Source organism: Aptenodytes patagonicus, chromosome Z (assembly GCF_965638725.1).
Source record: "Aptenodytes patagonicus chromosome Z, bAptPat1.pri.cur, whole genome shotgun sequence".
NCBI lineage: Eukaryota > Metazoa > Chordata > Aves > Sphenisciformes > Spheniscidae > Aptenodytes > Aptenodytes patagonicus.
Window position 1 is genome coordinate 89,344,650 of NC_134982.1, and position 17,877 is coordinate 89,362,526.

The 17,877-nt window shown below is 59.5% G+C and overlaps 1 protein-coding gene across 7 annotated transcripts in view; it reads left to right on the top strand.

Moving 5' to 3' along the window:
• The first annotated feature begins 2,718 nt into the window (after positions 1 to 2,718).
• PAX5 (paired box 5) overlaps positions 2,719 to 17,877 on the top strand; it is a 142,005-nt gene continuing 126,846 nt past the window's right edge. For 4 of the 7 annotated variants that reach the window (XM_076362177.1, XM_076362178.1, XM_076362181.1 and 1 more), the window contains exons 1-3: positions 2,719 to 2,764; positions 10,623 to 10,788; positions 15,315 to 15,512. In XM_076362177.1, the coding sequence (XP_076218292.1) occupies positions 2,719 to 2,764; positions 10,623 to 10,788; positions 15,315 to 15,512 (410 nt within the window). Of the gene's footprint in view, positions 2,765 to 5,957; positions 6,001 to 10,622; positions 10,789 to 15,314; positions 15,513 to 17,877 lie in introns of those variants that run through there. The other 3 variants (XM_076362179.1, XM_076362182.1, XM_076362184.1) reach the window with 2 other exon arrangements.

Sequence of the window (17,877 nt, forward strand, 5' to 3'; positions counted from 1 at the left end):
CGGCCCCCGAGGGCGACGGGTCCGACTGCGGGCCGGCCCGGGGCAGCGCCGGTGCGGGCGGGCGGCCGTCCGCGGGCGGGCACGGCCCCTGCTCGCAAGCGGGGCAGGCGCGTACCCGGGGGCGCATCCCGCGGAGCTGTGCAACCCGCAGAGCTGCGGATCCCGCGGTGCCCACGCGGGTCGGCGCCGTGCTGGCACATATGCGGGGCCGGGGCGGGCCGGGCCGGGCCGAGCCCCCGCTGCAGCCCCTCCGCCACCTCCCCACACTCCTCCTCAGGCAAGGCCGAGCGGACGGCTCCGCTGCCGAGGCGGGAGGGGGGGCGGGAGCCCCGCGGCCTGTTTTTAGGACAATAAAATGTTTTTCGTTCATTTCCCTGCATGAGGTCAGAGAAGCGCTCCCGGGCTTCTCGCTGCTGACGGGGCCGTGGGCCGGCGTGGCCGGGAGAGGCGAGGAGATCATCTGGAGGGATGGAGGGTCTGCCGTTCATTTGGCTGGCTTATTCGGGGCTGCCTTTCCCCAGGGCAGCGCCGCAGGGAAGGACCATCCCGGAGCGGTTGATCGCACGGCGGCTCGCATTTCGGGGCGAGCCGGCGGAAAGCGGGCTCTAGCCGCCGGCTATTTTTGTGTAAGCAAATGAGAGCGAAGAAACGTTGGTGAAAAGGGAAGCAAAAGGGCGAGAGGCAGGAGCTGGCCTCCCTCCAGCCGCGCTGGGACGGAGCCGGGCGGCCGGGGGTCCCGGTGGGCCCAGCCCCGGCCCAGCTGCGGAGCCGTCCGGGGCAGCCAGTCCGCCGGTCCTCGGATGCCACGGCGTCCGAAGCGGAGGAGTGGGCGGGAGGGAAAAGGAAGCTTTTAGAAACGGAGTCGCGTCCATGTCAGCTCCCGGGGGAGGGGGCCGGGGTCGCGGGGGAAGCGAGGCTGCGCCGGGAGAAGCGGCCGAGAGCCCCGTTACCGGCCTCGCGTCCCCAAGTCCGGGCACGTCCCTCCTTCCCGGCGGTGCGGCCCGGCACGGCGAGCGGCTCCGCGGCAGAGGCCCATTCCCTCGGGCATCCCTGCCCGCGGCCGGCAGGACCCGGCCCGAGCGGGGCCGCTCCTGCCCGCTCTGCCTGCAGGCAGCGGTGGTCCCCTCCCTTCAGCCCCCCGCTGCTCTCCCCTGCCCGCGGCCGCTCGGCACCGGGGCGCGGCTGCCCCCACCACGCGCGGAGGAGGCCGTGGGGCGGCGGTGCCGGCGTGGGGGCAGCCCGAGGAGGAGAGCAGAACCCACTCGCGTCCCCCGCCAGCGGACTGGTTTCATGTCTGGGCGGGTTCCGTGGGAGAGGGACCGGGCAGCGGCTTGGGAGGCCGCGGGCTGTGGGTGTGCGCGGGTGGGAGTGGGTGCACCGCTGCAGGCGCCGGTGGGCGAGGGGAGCAGCGCAGGCGAGGCGCTGCAGGCAGGACCTCTTGCCGGGCCCGGTTTCACGGGAGACGTCCCGGGGCTGGTGTTTATTTTGTCCTTTGGGAAGGGGAGCGCCGTTATTTTTTTCCCCGAGTCGCCTTTGCTGAAAAATAAATCTGGGAGCGATCGAGGCCTCGTGAATTCGCCCCCTCCCCTCTCCCCGCCCTCACCCGCGCCGCCGAGGCCTGCAGGACGCGGCCGTGGGTCTGCAGCCGCGGCTTCGTACCGGCGGGAGGCCGCCGTGCAAACGGGAGGTGCGGGGGGAGCCCGAGCGGACACCCCGGGCCGGGAAAGACCAGCCCAGCCCCCCAGCACTTCTATCGGGCCGCTCGCTCCCGGCCCCCCGGGGTCCGCTCCGGCCTAAGGGCTGTCCCCAAGCGAGGGGCGAAGGGCACGGCAGGGTAGGGCAGGGCAGGGGGTGATGCGGGGCGCTGGGGGTCTCTCCACCGCCCCCCAGGCACTGGCAGGCAAGTCCCCGTCCCGCCCCCGCGGCGGCCTGGCCCGGCGGGGAGCGCGGCCCCGGGGGTGCGGCGTCACCCCCCGGCCCGGGAAGGGGAAGTCGGTTCTGCTGAAAAGTTGGTGACGGGCTGGGGCTGGCGGAGGCAGAGCGGGCAGGTGCCGCTGCCGCTGCCGGTGCCGCCGCCGGTGCCGGTGCCGCCGCTCTGCAGCAGCCGGCGGAGCGCTCGGGAAGCGGCTGGTTGCGAGCAAACTTTGATTCCTGCTACAACATATGTCAGAGTTTTCTTGGGTTTTGGCTGCGTCTGGGGACATCTTGTGATGTTTTAGAGAACAGGACATGATCTCACATGGCGAGGAGCTCTTTAGTTTCTTAATCATTTCACGGTTCCTTCAGAGGCTTTTTTCCACCTAAAACGTTTAGTTTCAGCTCAGTGATCAGCTGCAAAAGCTCGGCAGGGAGCGGAAGAGTTGAATTATTCCAACCCTCAAAAAAAAAAAAGGAAAGAAGACAAAAACAGAAAATAAAGAAGGAAAAAAAAGAAGAAAAAAGAAAAAAGGAAAGAAAAGGAAAGAAAAGAAAAGGAAAGAAGAAAAGAAAAGGAAAGGAAAGGAAAGGAAAGGAAAGAAAAGAAAAGAAAAGAAAAGAAAAGAAAAGAAAAGAAAAGAAAAGAAAAGAAAAGAAAAGAAAAGAAAAGAAAAGAAAAGAAAAGAAAAGAAAAGAAAAGAAAAAAGGAAAAAAGGAAAAAAAGAAGGAAAAGGAAGGCGATAACAACACGACGTGGAAACTTTTCTCTCTGTCCGTTTCCCCAAGTCCTGAAAAGCCGGGATGGAGTTGGAGAAAACCTACGCGACCCCCCGGGCCGGCCGCACAGGTGGGACTCGGGCTTGGCGCCGCGGGGAGACCGGCGGCTCCGCGGCTACACGCGTGGGCCGCGGTGCGAGGCAGAGTCGGGTGCGGCGCGGCTGGACCGGGGCCGGGGCGGGCGGCAGGGCCGGCTCCCCGTGGGGCCTTCGGGGCGGCGCGGCGGCTGCCGAGACCCCCGTTTCCCGCGGAGGGGCCCCGCGCCGGCACCGAGGCCGCCCGGGTGTCCGCCGGCCCAGCGGCTCGGGCCGGGCAGGCGAGGGGACCGGGACCTGGGACCTGCGAGAGGCCGCGGCGAGCCTCGTCCCGTCGTCCTCGTGGGGAGCGTGGCGGCGGCGTGGCCGTGGGGCCGGTGGCGGGTGCGGGTGTGGGCGCGGAGGCGGCCTCGCGGCTCGGTGGCGGAATGCAATTCCGAAGCGATCGATGGGGCCTTTTATTAGTTAAATCGCCTGAATAATCGTTTAATCGATAAAGCATTTCATGGCGGCGCGCCGCACGCCCCGCGCTGCGGGGACGGACGGGGGTGGCGGTCTCGGCAGCACCGGCCGCTCTGCCCGGGCCGGCGGGCGGGCAGGGAGGCAGCGCGGCGCCCCGAGGCCTCTGCCGCCGCTGCCCGCGGGCACCGCGGGTACCGCCGCATCCCTGCGGGGTGTGTGGCCGGGGGGGGCTTCACCCGCAGTGCCCCGAGGGGGAGGAGGAGAAGGGGGGCATGAAGGGATGAAGGCAGGGATGAAGGCCAGGCAGGGAGAGGTGCCGACCCTGCCCGCCCGCGTCCGCTCTCCTCCCTCCGCGCAGGCCGGCGCGGCCTCCCACGATCCCTGCGCCCCCCCCCCCCCCGCCCCGGGGTCTCCACCGGGCCGAGGTGCCGAGCGGTGGAGGGGGGCGACCGGCCCGGCAGCTCCCGGCTGGGCTGCGGGGCTGCGCGGGAACCGGCCCTCGCCGTCCCCCGGCCCGGCCTGGCGCCCCCCGCCCGCTGCGCCCCCGCCCCGGCCGGAACCCCCGTCCCGGGAGTTTCGCGTTCAACGAAAACCCGCTCCGCGCTCACCCGCCCCGCGCCGCCGCCGGCGGCTGCATCGGCCGCCTGTCTCCCGCCGCCGAGGGGGGGTCCCGGCCCGGTCCTGCCGCCGCCGAGGCTCCGAGGGCGCGGGCCGCGGGCGCAGCGGGGCGGGCGGCCAGCGGGGCAGGGGGGGTCTCGCCCGGGGGCGGCGAGCAAAGCTCTCTCCGCGCCCCATGCCCACGGCGGCGGCGGGAGGGGGGGAGCCGGGTCCCCGATCCCCTCGGCGGGGCGGCAGCCGGGAAGCAAGGCCGAGGGCAGGGGACTTGGCTCGGCCGGCCTCTGCCGCGCCCCTACGCTTACTCGCGGCGAGACAGGCGCGGCCCGGGGGAACCGTCCCGGCCGCCTCGCCCGGCCTGGAGCCCCGGCCTGGAGCCCCGGCCTGGGGGCCAGCGCCGCCCGGGGCAGAACCCGTGTCTCGGCGGCCGCAGCGGGAACCCGTCGGCCCCGGACGCGGCGGCCTCCGCCCGCCAGCGCGGCCCTCCCGGGGGCCACGGAGCCCCGCCGCCACGGCGGACAGCGCGGGAGGAGGCTCCGACCCCGGCCCCAGCCCGCGCCCTGACCCACTGCACGGGCTCCCGGGGCGGGGGCCGCGGCGGGACACGCGGTCCGGCCGTCGGGGTGACCAACGGGAGCCCGGGAGGCTCCGTCGGGCCGCAGGGTGACCCACGGCCCCGGGACACGCTGTCCACCCGTCGAGGGTCCCACGGCTCCGGGATGCTCCGTCCGGCCGTCGGGGGTCCCACGGCCCCGGGCCGGGCCGGCCGTCCGGCCGTCGGGGTTCCCACGCCCGCGGCCCGTGGACGCGGGGTCCCCCCGCCGTGGGTCCGGCCCCCCGCCCCGCCGGAGACCCCCCCCCCCGCCCCAGCCTCGCGTAGCTGCGCCCCCGCCCCGCCCAGAGAGGCCGTGCGGCTACGCCCCCCGCCCCCATTGGCCCGTAGCCCGCCAATAGGCAGCGGCACCGCCCGGCGGCCAATGCGGGGCGCCGGCAAGTTAACTTTTGCGATTGGCCGGGGCGGTGAGTGACGGCCGGGCCCCGCCCGCCGGCGGCCCGCCGCTGTCCAGCCGCGCGGTGCTGAAGCGCCGCCCGCCGCGCCTCCTCCGCGGGCGCGCTGGGGCGCGCAGTTCGGCCGCGGGGCGCGGCGGGGCCGGCGGGCGCGGGCGCGGTCCCGGGGCGGCGCCCGCGGCAGCCGACGGAGCCCCCCGCCCCGCCCCGCCCCGCGCGCCCCCGCGCGGCCCGCCCCCGCCCCCGCCCCCTCCGCCCGCCACAACCCCCGCCGCCCGCCGCGGGCCGGCAGCGCGCCGGGCGCACCGCCCGAGCCAGCCAGGCGCCGCGCCGCCCCGGCAGCCCGGCGGCCGACGGCGGGCGGGGAGGGGGCGGCGGGCGGCCCCGCGGGCGGCGGCGGGGGCGATGGGCGCGCCGCGCCGGCGCCCCAGGTCGGACGGCGGCCGCTGACGGGGCGCCCCGGTCCCGCGGGGCCGCGGCGAGGCGAGGCGAGCCCGGCCCCCGCCCCGCTCCCCGCCCTCTCGCACACCTTCCCCCGCCGCTCCCCTCGCCCGCCGCCGCCCCGCCCGGCTCCGCGAGTTGCTGCGAGCGGCGCGGCGGGGGGCGGCACAGGCGGAGCGCGCCGCCGCCCCGGGACCGAGCCCCGCGGACGGGGCGCCCGCCCCCGCTGCCGCCCGCCCCGGCCGCCGCCGCGCAGCCGCCGGCGTCGCCAGCACAAAGAGCCGTCGGGGAGGGAGCGCCGGGCTCCCGGCCGCCGGACCGAGACGCCCGCCCCTTCCGCGCCCAGCGCCTCCTCGGAGCCGGGTGGCGGGTGCCGCGGCTCGGCGGCCGCCCGGGGAGCGGCCGGGGGCAGAGGCGCAGCCCGGGGCGGCCGCTCCTCGGCCCCCCCGACGGAGTCACCGGACGTTGCGAGCGGCGCGGGGAGCCGCGCTCGGCCGGCGCTGTCGGATACTGCGACCCCGCTCGGGGCGGGACTCTTCGGGTTTTTTTGTTGGGTTTTTTTTTTTTTTCCTTTTTTTTTTTTTTTTTTTTTTTGGTCGGTCTCCGGCTGTTTCCTCGGGCCCCCTCCCCCAGCCCCAAACCCGAGCGCCGCCGGCGAATCGAGATCTGCTCGGCGAGGCCGCCCCGGCCCGGACCGCTCCGATGGAAATACACTGTAAGCACGACCCGTTTGCAGCAATGCATAGTAAGTAGGCTGCTAGTTCAACTTCTCTGACACGGCCGCGACGGGCCCTGCGCGATCGCGGACGGGGCCGCCGGGACGGCGCTCCCCGCCCGCCCCGGGGCTCCGGGGGGTCCGGACAAACGACAGTCCGGGCTTGCGCCGGCCTCGGGGCGCGGGGCTTCTCTGCTGCGTCCCCCCGGACCGGACCGGCCGCCCGCAGCCGCTGGCGCCGCCGTACCCCTTCGGGAAGGGCGGCCGCGCCGCGGGGATGGTGTTGCAGGTGGACGGACGGCGGCGGGATGCTGCGGGCAGCGGGCTTGTCCGAGGTTTATTTTCCCGTAGAGAAAGAGCCCGTGTAAATATGTATTTATATATACACGTAGATATACACACACGCCTAACTATAGGTGTATACCTATCTGTATATATGCACGCACGCTTATGTATGTATATATGTGCGTGTATAGATATTTTTCCCCCTAAATCAAATCTCTGTGAAAGCCGCCCGCTATTTCCGACGAACGGAAAAGTTTGCTGTACGATATTCTCGCTCTATTTCAACATTTTGATATTCGTTAATTGAAAACAACCAAAAAAAGAAAAGGCGAACAAATACGAAGGGCGCGGAGCGGGACTGGAGGGAAGATTTTTTTTTCTTTTTAACCATCCAAAGAAAGGCGTAACAATTCCTTGTCGAGCTCCGCGTCGGGCAGCGCGGCGGAGGACGAGCGGGCAGCAGAATTGGCTAAGTTAACAGGTCGTGCGCCATGGGCTTGCCTGAGATTTGTTGTGCTTGAGAGGTCGGGGAAGACTTATCCATTAGCACAGTGTTATGTGAAATGACATCTTCTCTCACGGTGAGTTAAACGCTGCATTACGGCGAGAGATTGCGAGGAAATTTAAGGTAGAACTAATCTCATTTCCCGGTGCACCGCAGCCCTTTAGCTAAAAGAAATTTGTTTGCAAAATAAACCATCCAGCGCTAGGGCTGGAAATCTCCCTTCCTCCGTCTCCCCCTCGCTCGCTGTTCATCTGCCCGCTCCCCTCTCGCTCTGCCCGTCACACGGTTTCGGAAGGTGTCCGGAGCAGGGATGGCACCCGGTAACGCGCTTCTGCGCGCCCGTGAAAACGGACTTTCCCTCCCGCGACAACACGGCGTTTTAAACCCGCGTTTATTTCTCTTCCGTCATTGAACCAAACCACATTTTTAAAAGGAGAACTTTAAGGGCGGAAAGTCCGCGCTGCGGGACGCGGGGGGACGAGGAGGCCCCGCCGCCGGAGCGCCCCTTCCCGCCCAGCCGCGGGGGGCGAGCGGGACGCGGCTCTCTCGAACCCGCAGCCCACGGAGGACGGGCTTCCCGCGGGGGGCTGGAGACCCCAGGCAGGAGAAGCCGCGGCAGGTTTCAGCGGCGCCCTCCATCATTCGCAGCCGTGGAAAACCGATGCCTTCCGCAGGAATTTCGGGGCAAAACAGAAGGAAAAAAACCAAAACACCGGTGCCTTCGCTCTGGCCCCCGGCCGCAGCGGGGGAGCCCCCGGCGCCGTTCGCCGCCAAACGATCTCCGGACCCGCTGCTCTCCCGGCGGGGGGGAGGTGACCCCCGTGAAACGCGGAGGAGGAGGACGGGGGAGCTGGGCGGCGGCGGCGGCTGCCGCCGGCGGGGGGAGCGGGGACGGCGGCGCAGCCCGGGACACCGCGGCCGGAGACGGGTCGGTCCCGAGCGGGAGCTCGGCCCCTTCTGGCGCCGCCACGGGCCCCGCGGCTTCCCCGTTCCGCGTGGGCGGAGCCCGGGGCCACCGCCGTCCTGGGCCCCGGGGGTGCCGAGGCGGGCGGGGGGCAGCCAGGGCGGCCCTGACCCCCGCGGGCGGCTCCCCGGGACCGGCCGCCGCGCGGGCCGGCTCCGGGCAGGGCCCGCGTACACCGCGCCCGCTACCTCGCCGGGGGTCCCCCCGCCCGCCCCCGAGTCTCGCCCCATCCCCGCTCCCTGCTCCGGCTGCCCCCCCGGGGGGGGCTCCGGGCTGCGGAGTGGGGCACGGAGAGGGGAGCGGAGCGGCGCACCAGTCCCGCTCCCCCAGCCCCGCACCGCGCCAGGGCCAGAGCCCTGTGTCCCCCCGCCTTCCGCAGCCCCCCGGCCCGACGGGGCCTCCAGCGCCCGCCCGCGTTCGCAGCCGTCCGGGGAGGGCGGCAGCCGGCGGGCGGGCAGGGGGCCGGGCTCGGCGCCGGTGCCGCTTCCCGAGGTGGTGGCAGGTTTGGGGAGGGGGTGCCCCGGCGCGGCGGGAGGGACGGCGGCGGCGGCCCCAGCCTTTGTTCCCCGGGCGGCTGCAGGGTCGGATGCTCTCGGCCTGGGCAGACCCGTGCTCCGCCGGCTTCCCGGGGGTTGGGAACTCGCTCCGGGGGGAGAATCAGCCCTTTCCTTAAGGAAACATGTATCTTAATGCTTGCTTTCTCCCCTTCCCTTCCCTTCCCTTCCCTTCCCTTCCCTTCCCTTCCCTTCCCTTCCCTTCCCTTCCCTTCCCTTCCCTTCCCTTCCCTTCCCTTCCCTTCCCTTCCCTTCCCTTCCCTTCCCTTCCCTTCCCTTCCCTTCCCTTCCCTTCCCTTCCCTTCCCTTCCCTTCCCTTCCCTTCCCTTCCCTTCCCTTCCCTTCCCTTCCCTTCCCTTCCCTTCCCTTCCCTTCCCTTCCCTTCCCTTCCCTTCCCCTCTCTCCCTCCTCCCTCCCTTCTTTCCTTCCTCCCTCCCTCCTTTCCTCCCTCCCTCCCTCCCTCCCTCCCTCCCTCCCTCCCTTCCTCCCTTCCTTCCTTCCTTCCTTCCTTCCTTCCTTGCTTCCTTCCTCCCCTCCCTCTTCCTTCCTCCCCTCCCTCTTCCTTCCTCCCCTCCCTCTTCCCCCTCCCCTCCCCTCCCCTCCCCTCCCCTCCCCTCCCCTCCCCTCCCCTCCCCTCCCCTCCCCTTCCCTTCCCTTCCCTTCCCTTCCCTTCCCTTCCCTTCCCTTCCCTTCCCTTCCCTTCCCTTCCCTTCCCTTCCCTTCCCTTCCCTTCCCTTCCCTTCCCTTCCCTTCCCTTCCCTTCCCTTCCCTTCCCTTCCCTTCCCTTCCCTTCCCTTCCCTTCCCTTCCTCTCCCCTCCCCTTCCCCCTTCCCTCTCCCTTTCCCTGACCACCGTCGCAGGATCTTGCTGTTCATGTTGAAGGCACTGTGCGTGATTTTGTACAATTAAAGCCGCTAATAGGTGAGAAGCCTGAGGTCTCGTTAGCTGCAGCGTTGCGGGGTTGCTCCTGTACGCCTGAGCCATCGAGTTGTCCCTGCTCTGGCCACAGCATCATCCCAGCCCCAGCGCGTCCCTGGCGCTGCTGGCAGCTCCCTGGGCAGGGGCAGCTGAAGGCAGCCCCAACGCCCGGGGTCTGCTCCCCGCACCCCAGGGCTGCAGGTGGGACGGGCGAGCCTGAGGCCAGCTCGGCCGCTGGCAGAGGTCTGCCTCTCGCACCGATGAAGGCAGAGCAGATACTTGTCTGCTCACCGCAGCCGGCTTTAGCAATCATGTATTTCATGTGGATTCATTGTGTCCTGACAGCTTTAGAAGGTGTTCGCAAAGTTTGACAGCAGTTTATCAATGGTGAAATGACCAGATTTAAATAAAATAGCTCTATATAATCTTTTTTTCTTTTTTAAACACTGAGGCATTTAGCTTGTCAGCTCAGTACCGTTCAAGCCCTGTGCAAATAGAGAGATTTTCTGTATTATTTTTGTTTCAGAATTGGCATCCGTGCTGCCCCTATTGCTTGTTTTCAGTTTCTCCATTCCTCTGTAATCTAAGTAGTTTGGATGATTAACAACATGAGGGTTAATTATATTTCCTCACTTGATACATGGGATCATTACATGTTCATGGGTTTTACACAGTTTCACTACTATTCATCCAAGTGAGTTCCGTTTCCCACCAGATACATGATTCACCTTGCTAAAAGTGAACAGTGCAAATTTGCTAGAAAAGGAGTAATATACGGGGCTTGCTTGAGTGTTCATGTTTCATTTGTGGGATCATAATATCTGCCAAGACTGCTGTAAATTTTAAGAGCAGAAATCATGCTCTGTTTTTTTTTGCTCTTGATTAAGTCAAGGCATTTGGGAAAAAAAAACCAACACATTTAATTTCAGGTATCCCCTTCTGTGCTTAGACACAAATAGTGTGTAGGCTGAGCAATCACCCAGCCCTATTTTCAGTTGGCTTCCTCAGCAGAGGCTCACGAGCACCCTCTTCACAGGGCAGCACCAGGCCTGCCCCCGGAGTTTGCAGTCGGGCGACAGCGGCCGCTGGCTTCGGGAGGAGGGTGGCCCGTGTCCAGGCAGCTGGGCATCACTGCATGGTTTCCCGTGGCCGTTTCCCAACATGGGGCCTGATCTGCCTCCGTGTAGGAAGGTCCTCCCCTCCAGCGAGTGGCATTGCGGCAGTGCAGGCAGCGTGGCCGTGACTGCCTCCGTGCTGCGGGTCCCGCAGTGCCCGGGGAAAAGCAGCTGGAGGCTGGACTGATGCTGGGGAGGCAATGCCCAGCAGCGGGGAGCACTGGGCTGGGGGGTCTGCCCTGCAGAAACGTCCAAAATTCTCACACAGATCTTCTTCTCCTGCCCTTCTCCCCCTCCCCTGTGTGTTTCAGGACATGGAGGCGTGAATCAGCTGGGGGGTGTTTTTGTGAACGGCCGCCCCCTCCCAGATGTCGTTCGCCAAAGGATCGTGGAGCTCGCCCACCAAGGGGTCCGGCCGTGTGACATCTCCCGGCAGCTGCGCGTCAGCCATGGCTGCGTCAGCAAAATACTTGGCAGGTAAAGGGGGACAACGAATCCTTCTGTGTCCGTCAAGAGAAAAGTGTCAATGCTGGTCCCTTAATTGAAGGCTGCAAACAAATGGAGAATAGTAGAAAACTCAGGAAATCAGTCCAGTGAGGAGAGGGGCTTCCTGACCACTCATGGTTTTATATGCCTGATGTGGGAAAAAGGTGCCACTATTCGTATCTCTGGTTTGCCCCTTTCACAGTTTCTTATGAGTAATTGTAACACAAAGCGCAGAATGCCATGTGGGGTGTATTTGCTGTATACATGGCATATATCCCGCAACTGTCTGTTCTGAACAAGTAGAGAAATCTGGGGGTCCTCTTCAGTAAAATGGAAAAAAAATAGAAGTTGTGCAAGTTACTCATTTTGCTTTCTGAAGAAGACTCTCTTTTAGCAATAATGTAATTATATATGATATATATCATCAACACTGCCGTGTGTTCATTCACAAAGGGTGTTTTGCAGTCTGTCCCACTGTTTAATTCAACGTCTTTTTCTATTCATGAGCTGGAATATGTTCTTAATTAGAGCACATAATACCGTAAGTAACTATTAACCATCTTAATTTTGGCTATTTTGGGAGTAGCCCTCTGTTCAGGCTGGAGCTGCTTGAACCACTATGGCAACAGGAAATTAAACTCCAAATTCATATAATTTCCTGATTTCATTTTAAAATTTGACATAGATTCAGGTAAAAAATACCATCCTTGCTTCTTTGTATCTTGTGAACAAATCTGAACATAATTTGTGTAAATTATACTATTAAAATGGTTTTGGACTCCAGGTGTTCTGAGATACTTGAGCAATTTATATTAAGGAAATCATTTTTTTTGGTGAGAATATGTTTTTCTTGCTAATCTGGAAAAGTTAATTCCTGAACTATTTACTAAACTTTCACAGTTAACTTCATTGTTCAGAATTTTACTCTTACTATTTTTATCTTTACCATTTTTTTCTTTTCCAATTTTTAACCAATTTGCTTTCCTGGACATAGCATAGCTGCGAAGACTGTTAAGACAATTTTTTTTGTAGTAACATGCAGGGGATCTGCTTGGATTAGCAGCATTTACGATCTCTCAGTAGCCATTTAAGCGTTCAGAATCAGACTGACCCGGCAAAGTGACAGGCCCCTGGTTTTGTAGCTCTTGGCATTCTTTTCCCCATAGCCCCCCCCCTTACTCGCCTTAACTGGCGAACACCATCTCCACAGCCCCGCACGGCGTGCTTTTAGAGAGCTGCATGAGCCAGCATGCAGGTTATGCTCAGCATCCCTGCTTTTTCACTCATGCCTTCATTGCAGGGGGATGCCTTCCCCTGCAAGCTACACGCATTCCTCCCGGTGTGGGTTTGAGGACAGTGACGCCTTTACTATTTTAGAGAGGAAAACTTTCCATGGGCTTTATCTGAGAATAAAGATTCTGCCTGCCCATCACGGCCTGTTTCACTTGGTTATCACTTTGCATCCGTTGTCAGCACAGGCTCCTGCTCCCAGTCTGGCTGGCGCGGTTCGGCTGGTGATGCTCTCCGCTGCAGCAGACTTGCGACCAATTCCCGTCAGGACTAATGTACAGCTAAGAAAGGGGCAATTTATTTACCTACTAGGCAAATGTCTGATGGTTTTACCTTTGGTAGTTTGAATAGATTTACCATTAGATATATTTGCACTATAGAGCTAAGAGCGAGGCTCCAGAGCTTTGTCATTAAAGTTGTCAACAATAAATTGGAATTTCATAGCTCATTATTTTCATAAATAATAATTACAGTGGGTAAAATGTCACTGTAATTGCAGCTCTGTGTGTGTGTTTTTGCACGTGCGTGCAAAATGGGAATCCTTATGATAAATCCTTACATTTTGATTTTTATGTTGGAATTTTTCAGTCCTCGATACAGACTTAAAAAACATCCAGAGGCAGGGAACCAGCAGTTCAGTGCAAGTGCAACTCTCACCCCTCGAGGAGGGCACTGCAGGGGTGCCCACGCTTCACCTGCATTGGCAAGTTGCTGGGAGCAAAGGTCCCAGACCTGACATGCATAAAATGAAGCCAACTGCATCCGTCCTTGCCTTTAAAATGGAGACGGGGGTCAGGGATGCCCATGCTGTCCAGCCTGCAGGCTCATTGCTGCGCTCAGGTTCATTGCTAGGGCGAAGAGGAAGGAGGTGTCAGCGGTGTCGTTGGGTGAGAGCTGTCCCCTGTCGCAGCAAGCTCTCCTGGCTGCCCCGGGGAAAAGGGTCTGGGCGCAATCCTACACCCTCCTGTGCGAGGCAACTCTTTCTGTTGATGTGTGCATACCTTTGCAGGCTTGAGGTGGTGTGAGCGGGTGGGTAGGCAGTGGTTAGAGGATTTGGCAGTGGAGGTCTTGCTGTCCAGAGGGCACCAGGGCTTTGTCCCCCAGTGAGCTCGCCACTGCCACAGCGTCGTAGCAGCGAGGGCCTTTGCCATCACGGGTTACCTACTGTGGTGGAGTCGCTGTGGGAAACACCGTCTTGTCTGCGCAGCCACAGCTTCCTGAGCTGCTGGCTGACGGTCTGCTCAGCTGGGCTGTCCTGTGTCGTGGGGTAGTTGACAGGCACCATGTCACGGTGCAGCAAGGCACTGTTAGAGAAAAACACTAAGGAACGTTTGTAAAATCCATGGTTTTGACTGGAAGTAGGAAAGCTATGACTGTTTGTTTGGTAGCATTCATGGTATTGTCTGGCTTCCTTCCACACCCTCCTCACAGGAGAGGTGCCAGCAGTGAAGGTTTTGAGGCCAGGGGTGCAAGGTCTTGGTTTGTGGTTCAAGTTTGCCATCCTTTTGTCATGTCCTTGGGAAGCATGGGAGGAGCTGAATTTTACCCCCCTGCCCTAAAGCTCGCTACTAGGCTGCGTTTAGGGACTACAGGAGGGTTAATCCATCTCTGACACTTGATGCTTTCCATTACTAATATTGCTGAAATGGCTCATGGAGACTGGTAGATCTGAGTCCACATCTGCATCCAGAATATCTGAAAGCATGTACAAACAACACGGTGTTAGTCTCTTTAAAGGAATTTTAGGCCCTGCACACAGAGCTCTACCAGAAAGACTGAAAACCAGTAGCCTGGCAGAAATTTGATGAACATGGTTGTGTGTTACAGTGAGACAGACTTTGGCTGCGCAGCCTGTTTGTGCTCTGCTCTCGCTGGAAAGATTGGGGAATTAATTTTTTTTTTCATATAATGGGTATGTCAAGTAGCTGCAGAGAAAATATATTAGTAAGTAGTCTTACATTCTTACCTGGGAGTCTTTTCTGAGCTCCCTATTAGAAATAGAGGCACAGAGCACTGGGTGGATGTGTTTAAGCTCCTAAGAGCATGCAGCTCGGTGGGCGTCTGGTTGAAAGGCTCACGAAGTCGAGGTCTGCTCCGTACAGAAAGGACGTGCCAGATCAGGGCAGTTGGGGCAGTTATTGCAGGTAGGCACAGGGTTTATTTTTCATCTGGTCATGAGAAAATTCACAAGATACAAAGAAGTGCATGGCTGGGAGAGTGCCTCGTGCATTGTGCTCCCTGACAGCACAGCACAGAGGAGCACGATCTCATTCTTGGTCTCCGTTCCGGCCCTCGATGGATAAGATATGACTTCTGCTCTTAGCAGCACGTTCAGGGCTTTGTTTATTAAAAGGGGAAACTTGTGGGGCTGGGGATCTTAGCTGTGATGTATTGTTGCAATGCTACCAAAAGCAGTTGCTCTTGTGTAATTTACACGTGAAGAAATCTGGCAGATTCTGTTGGTTTAGGGATCCAGTCCTCCCCCTTTCCCGGCGTGGCATCAGCAGAGTTGCCGCTGTGGGTGAAGATGCGGTACCTGAGGAAGGGCCATAGGACTGGTCACAGAAACCAACCCCCACATCAGCTGGACCCCTCCAGAGCGTGGGCAGCTCCCTTTTCCTTGAAATTCGTGGTTGAAACTACTAAAAACATAATGTTAAAAAGAATACATATTGAAAAATATTAACTATTAAAACCATAATATGCATATTAAAACCATAAAATGGGAAAAAGATATGCTGGCATATTTATTCCGGAGGTGCAAATAAAATACAATATTTAGCCTTCATTTCAGTATGAAATGATAACAAGCCGTAGATATTAATGACAGAGAATTTCTGTAGAAACAGTAATTTACTACAAAAGAGTCCACCGCAAAAAGTGGTCTTTGGTGTGATTTGTTTCTATTATTGCCAGTACCGCTGATTAATAACACACATTTTCAGTTAATTTTGGATCCCGGCATGCCCTTTAATCTTGCATTGTTTCTTTTGTCTTGCTATTACAGAAAAATATATATTGTATCCCGAGGCCCAATTCCAATTACTATAAGTTAATCTATTAGGTGATAAAGCACGACATAGGCAGAAAATGTGTATGTGAAAGTGAAGATGTATTTCAGGATTTGCTGGGGTTTGGTTACCTTGAAATTATGTTCTCTATAAATCTCAAAGCATGTTCTCTGTCTATTTGTGATAACTAAAGCTTTGTTTTGGATGTTGTCCCAGGTATTACGAAACTGGGAGTATTAAGCCTGGAGTGATTGGAGGATCAAAACCAAAGGTCGCCACACCCAAAGTCGTTGAAAAAATTGCAGAGTACAAACGCCAAAATCCCACCATGTTTGCCTGGGAGATCAGGGATAGACTCCTTGCTGAGCGAGTATGTGACAACGACACCGTGCCCAGTGTCAGTTCAATTAACAGGTAAAGATCTGCCTGGTCCTGGGAGGGACGCTTCTCGGAAGTGCTGTCACTGAATCCTCATTTGTTAGTAGGACTGGGTGTTTTGGGCTGTTTGCAAGAAATGCAGCTTGCATGTGTTTCCATGATGCGTTTGGGGCCGGCGAGCGGCTGTGGGCCAAAGCATCACAGATTATGAGTGTTTCCTAGGAGCGGGCAGGTTCTCCTGCTGGCCCTTGCTTCCTTTTGCTTTGGTGCTTTCCCCAGTGTTTGAGTTGCAGTCCTCGCTGGTAACAATCCTGTGTTTTTGCTCTGAATGAGGCCTCAGTTCTGCTCAACAGGGTGGGTGTTCAGTGGGACGTGCTTCCCTAGGGGGGAAGGCTCAGATGGCCGTCGAGTGGGGCAGCAGTCATCTGGGAAAAGGGGGGGCCCGGGTGCCTGGAGGAGGGGACCCAAGGCACGGGTCTAAGGTACCACTTCTGTCCTCCTGACACCTGCTTGGTCTTGCTGAAGTTGGCCCAGAACCGTGCTGGCTGCTGACTGCTGTCATCAGCATGAATATCATCGGGTGAATTTGGTCAGTAGCTTTCGAGTGCCTCAGCCATCTGCTTGTTACAGGGATGCACTTAAGTGGCCTTGAATTGCTTTTGTAAAAATGCAGGAGAATCTCATTTGGAGCCTCAGTCCCGCATTTGGGAGTTTTGCCCCAACTTTGCTGGGCAGGACTGGGGTTGCAGAGCGATCTGGAGCTATACTAACCTACTGCCATCTCAGTTACACCTACTGTACTCACCCGCTTCCTTCTGAGTCAAAGTATGTCTAAAGCTGGTGTTGAAAAAAACCAGTGAAATACTCTGTTATGTCTCCAGCCCTGCCAGACTGATAATAAGGGATTAATACTTGGAAGGTAGAGCGCTTGGGCAGCCTCATGCACACCCACACTCCTGGCAAGCAGAGTCCTTTCATTTTTGCTCAGGAGTATGCTCTGTGCCGGGCTTCAACCTCACCACGCTGGTGAGATGGTTTTCACTTGTGTGACTGCATGCAAATTCTTCGAATGCAGCTAGCTATAAAGTCCCATCTGTGTCCATGGATGTGAAATAAATTGATGCAATATTCTTTTATTGGCTATCCCAACCTGATTTGCATTCATGGAGTTGCCGCTTGAGTAGCCGGAGTGGTTTCCCCAGCATTAGCGGAGAGTGGTGTCTGCCTTGCCGAACTGAACGTTAAGTCATACGTTCACGTGTTTAAGAGCAAAAATGGGTCAGTTCACGTGCAGCCTTTGCTGCTGCCTGGGAGCTCCTGACTCACTGAGGCTCCAGAGCAGCATTCAGTAACCCTATGGACATGGCATTTTCTTTTTTAAAAAGGATTTGAGAAATAATATAGACACCAGGAAAACGGAAGGAAAATATCACTCTGACTGACCTCAAATAACTAAGGGCAAGCTCTACTTTTGTAAAAGTCAACTCGAGCCTTGCCACGTGAGAAGCATCGCTGCTGTGAGCAGTCCTGTGTTTGTGTAGTAGGGCTTCAAGCATCCTCCAAAAAACTACCAAAAAGGCAGTCATAGCTCTAGGAAAAAGAGAGATTAAGTAGTTTCCAGTCATGTTTCGAGCCAGTTTCCATATTCTACCTCTTGCTGTGTCCTTGTGTGTTTCCACACTGATAATGTCCACACATCCACTGCCATTGCATCAGAAACCCTGATGCAATTTCATGATCCGCCACCAAGTTTTTTGGCTGGAAATCTCATTCTTTCTCACCTGCTTGCAACTGTGGCTAAGATCTTTTCCTTTTCTCGAAGGTGTGAAATCCCTTTTTAGAAATGCACACAATCTTTTTGAGACAGTCTGTTTACCCAGAGAATTGTTTTTGCCAGCCTAGGAGCATATCCTGAAAACCCAGACCAAACTATCATGACAAGAAACGTGGAATTCACATCAAAACACTTGGCTTTAATGCTAAATCCTCCCAGTTCCACATTGCAGTCTGTGGGTTTTATGCTCATATTTAAAATTAAGCATATACTTCAAGGCTTTGCTGGTAGGGATGTTACACACCAAGGATGCAGACACCTGCTCATGATGGCCTTATTCACCGCTGAGGTACAAATCAGGTGCTGCCCTGTCGCCACAGACCTGAGCCCATCCAAAATCGCACAGTGTGGTTCCCGTCCTGCTGCAGGGAGGGTGAAGCTGAGCAGTTGGCGTTCCTGCACAGGGGAGGACGGAGCTGCCACGCTGTTCCTCCCGTCCCTGCCTCCCCGGTGGAGAGAGGGGATCCCCCGGGGCTGTGCTGTTCCCTTCAGGGGAGCTGTCGCTGCTCTTGGGGAACGGTGGGGCTGCTGGGAGGGACTGTACTCGGCACATCCCCGCTGCCGAGG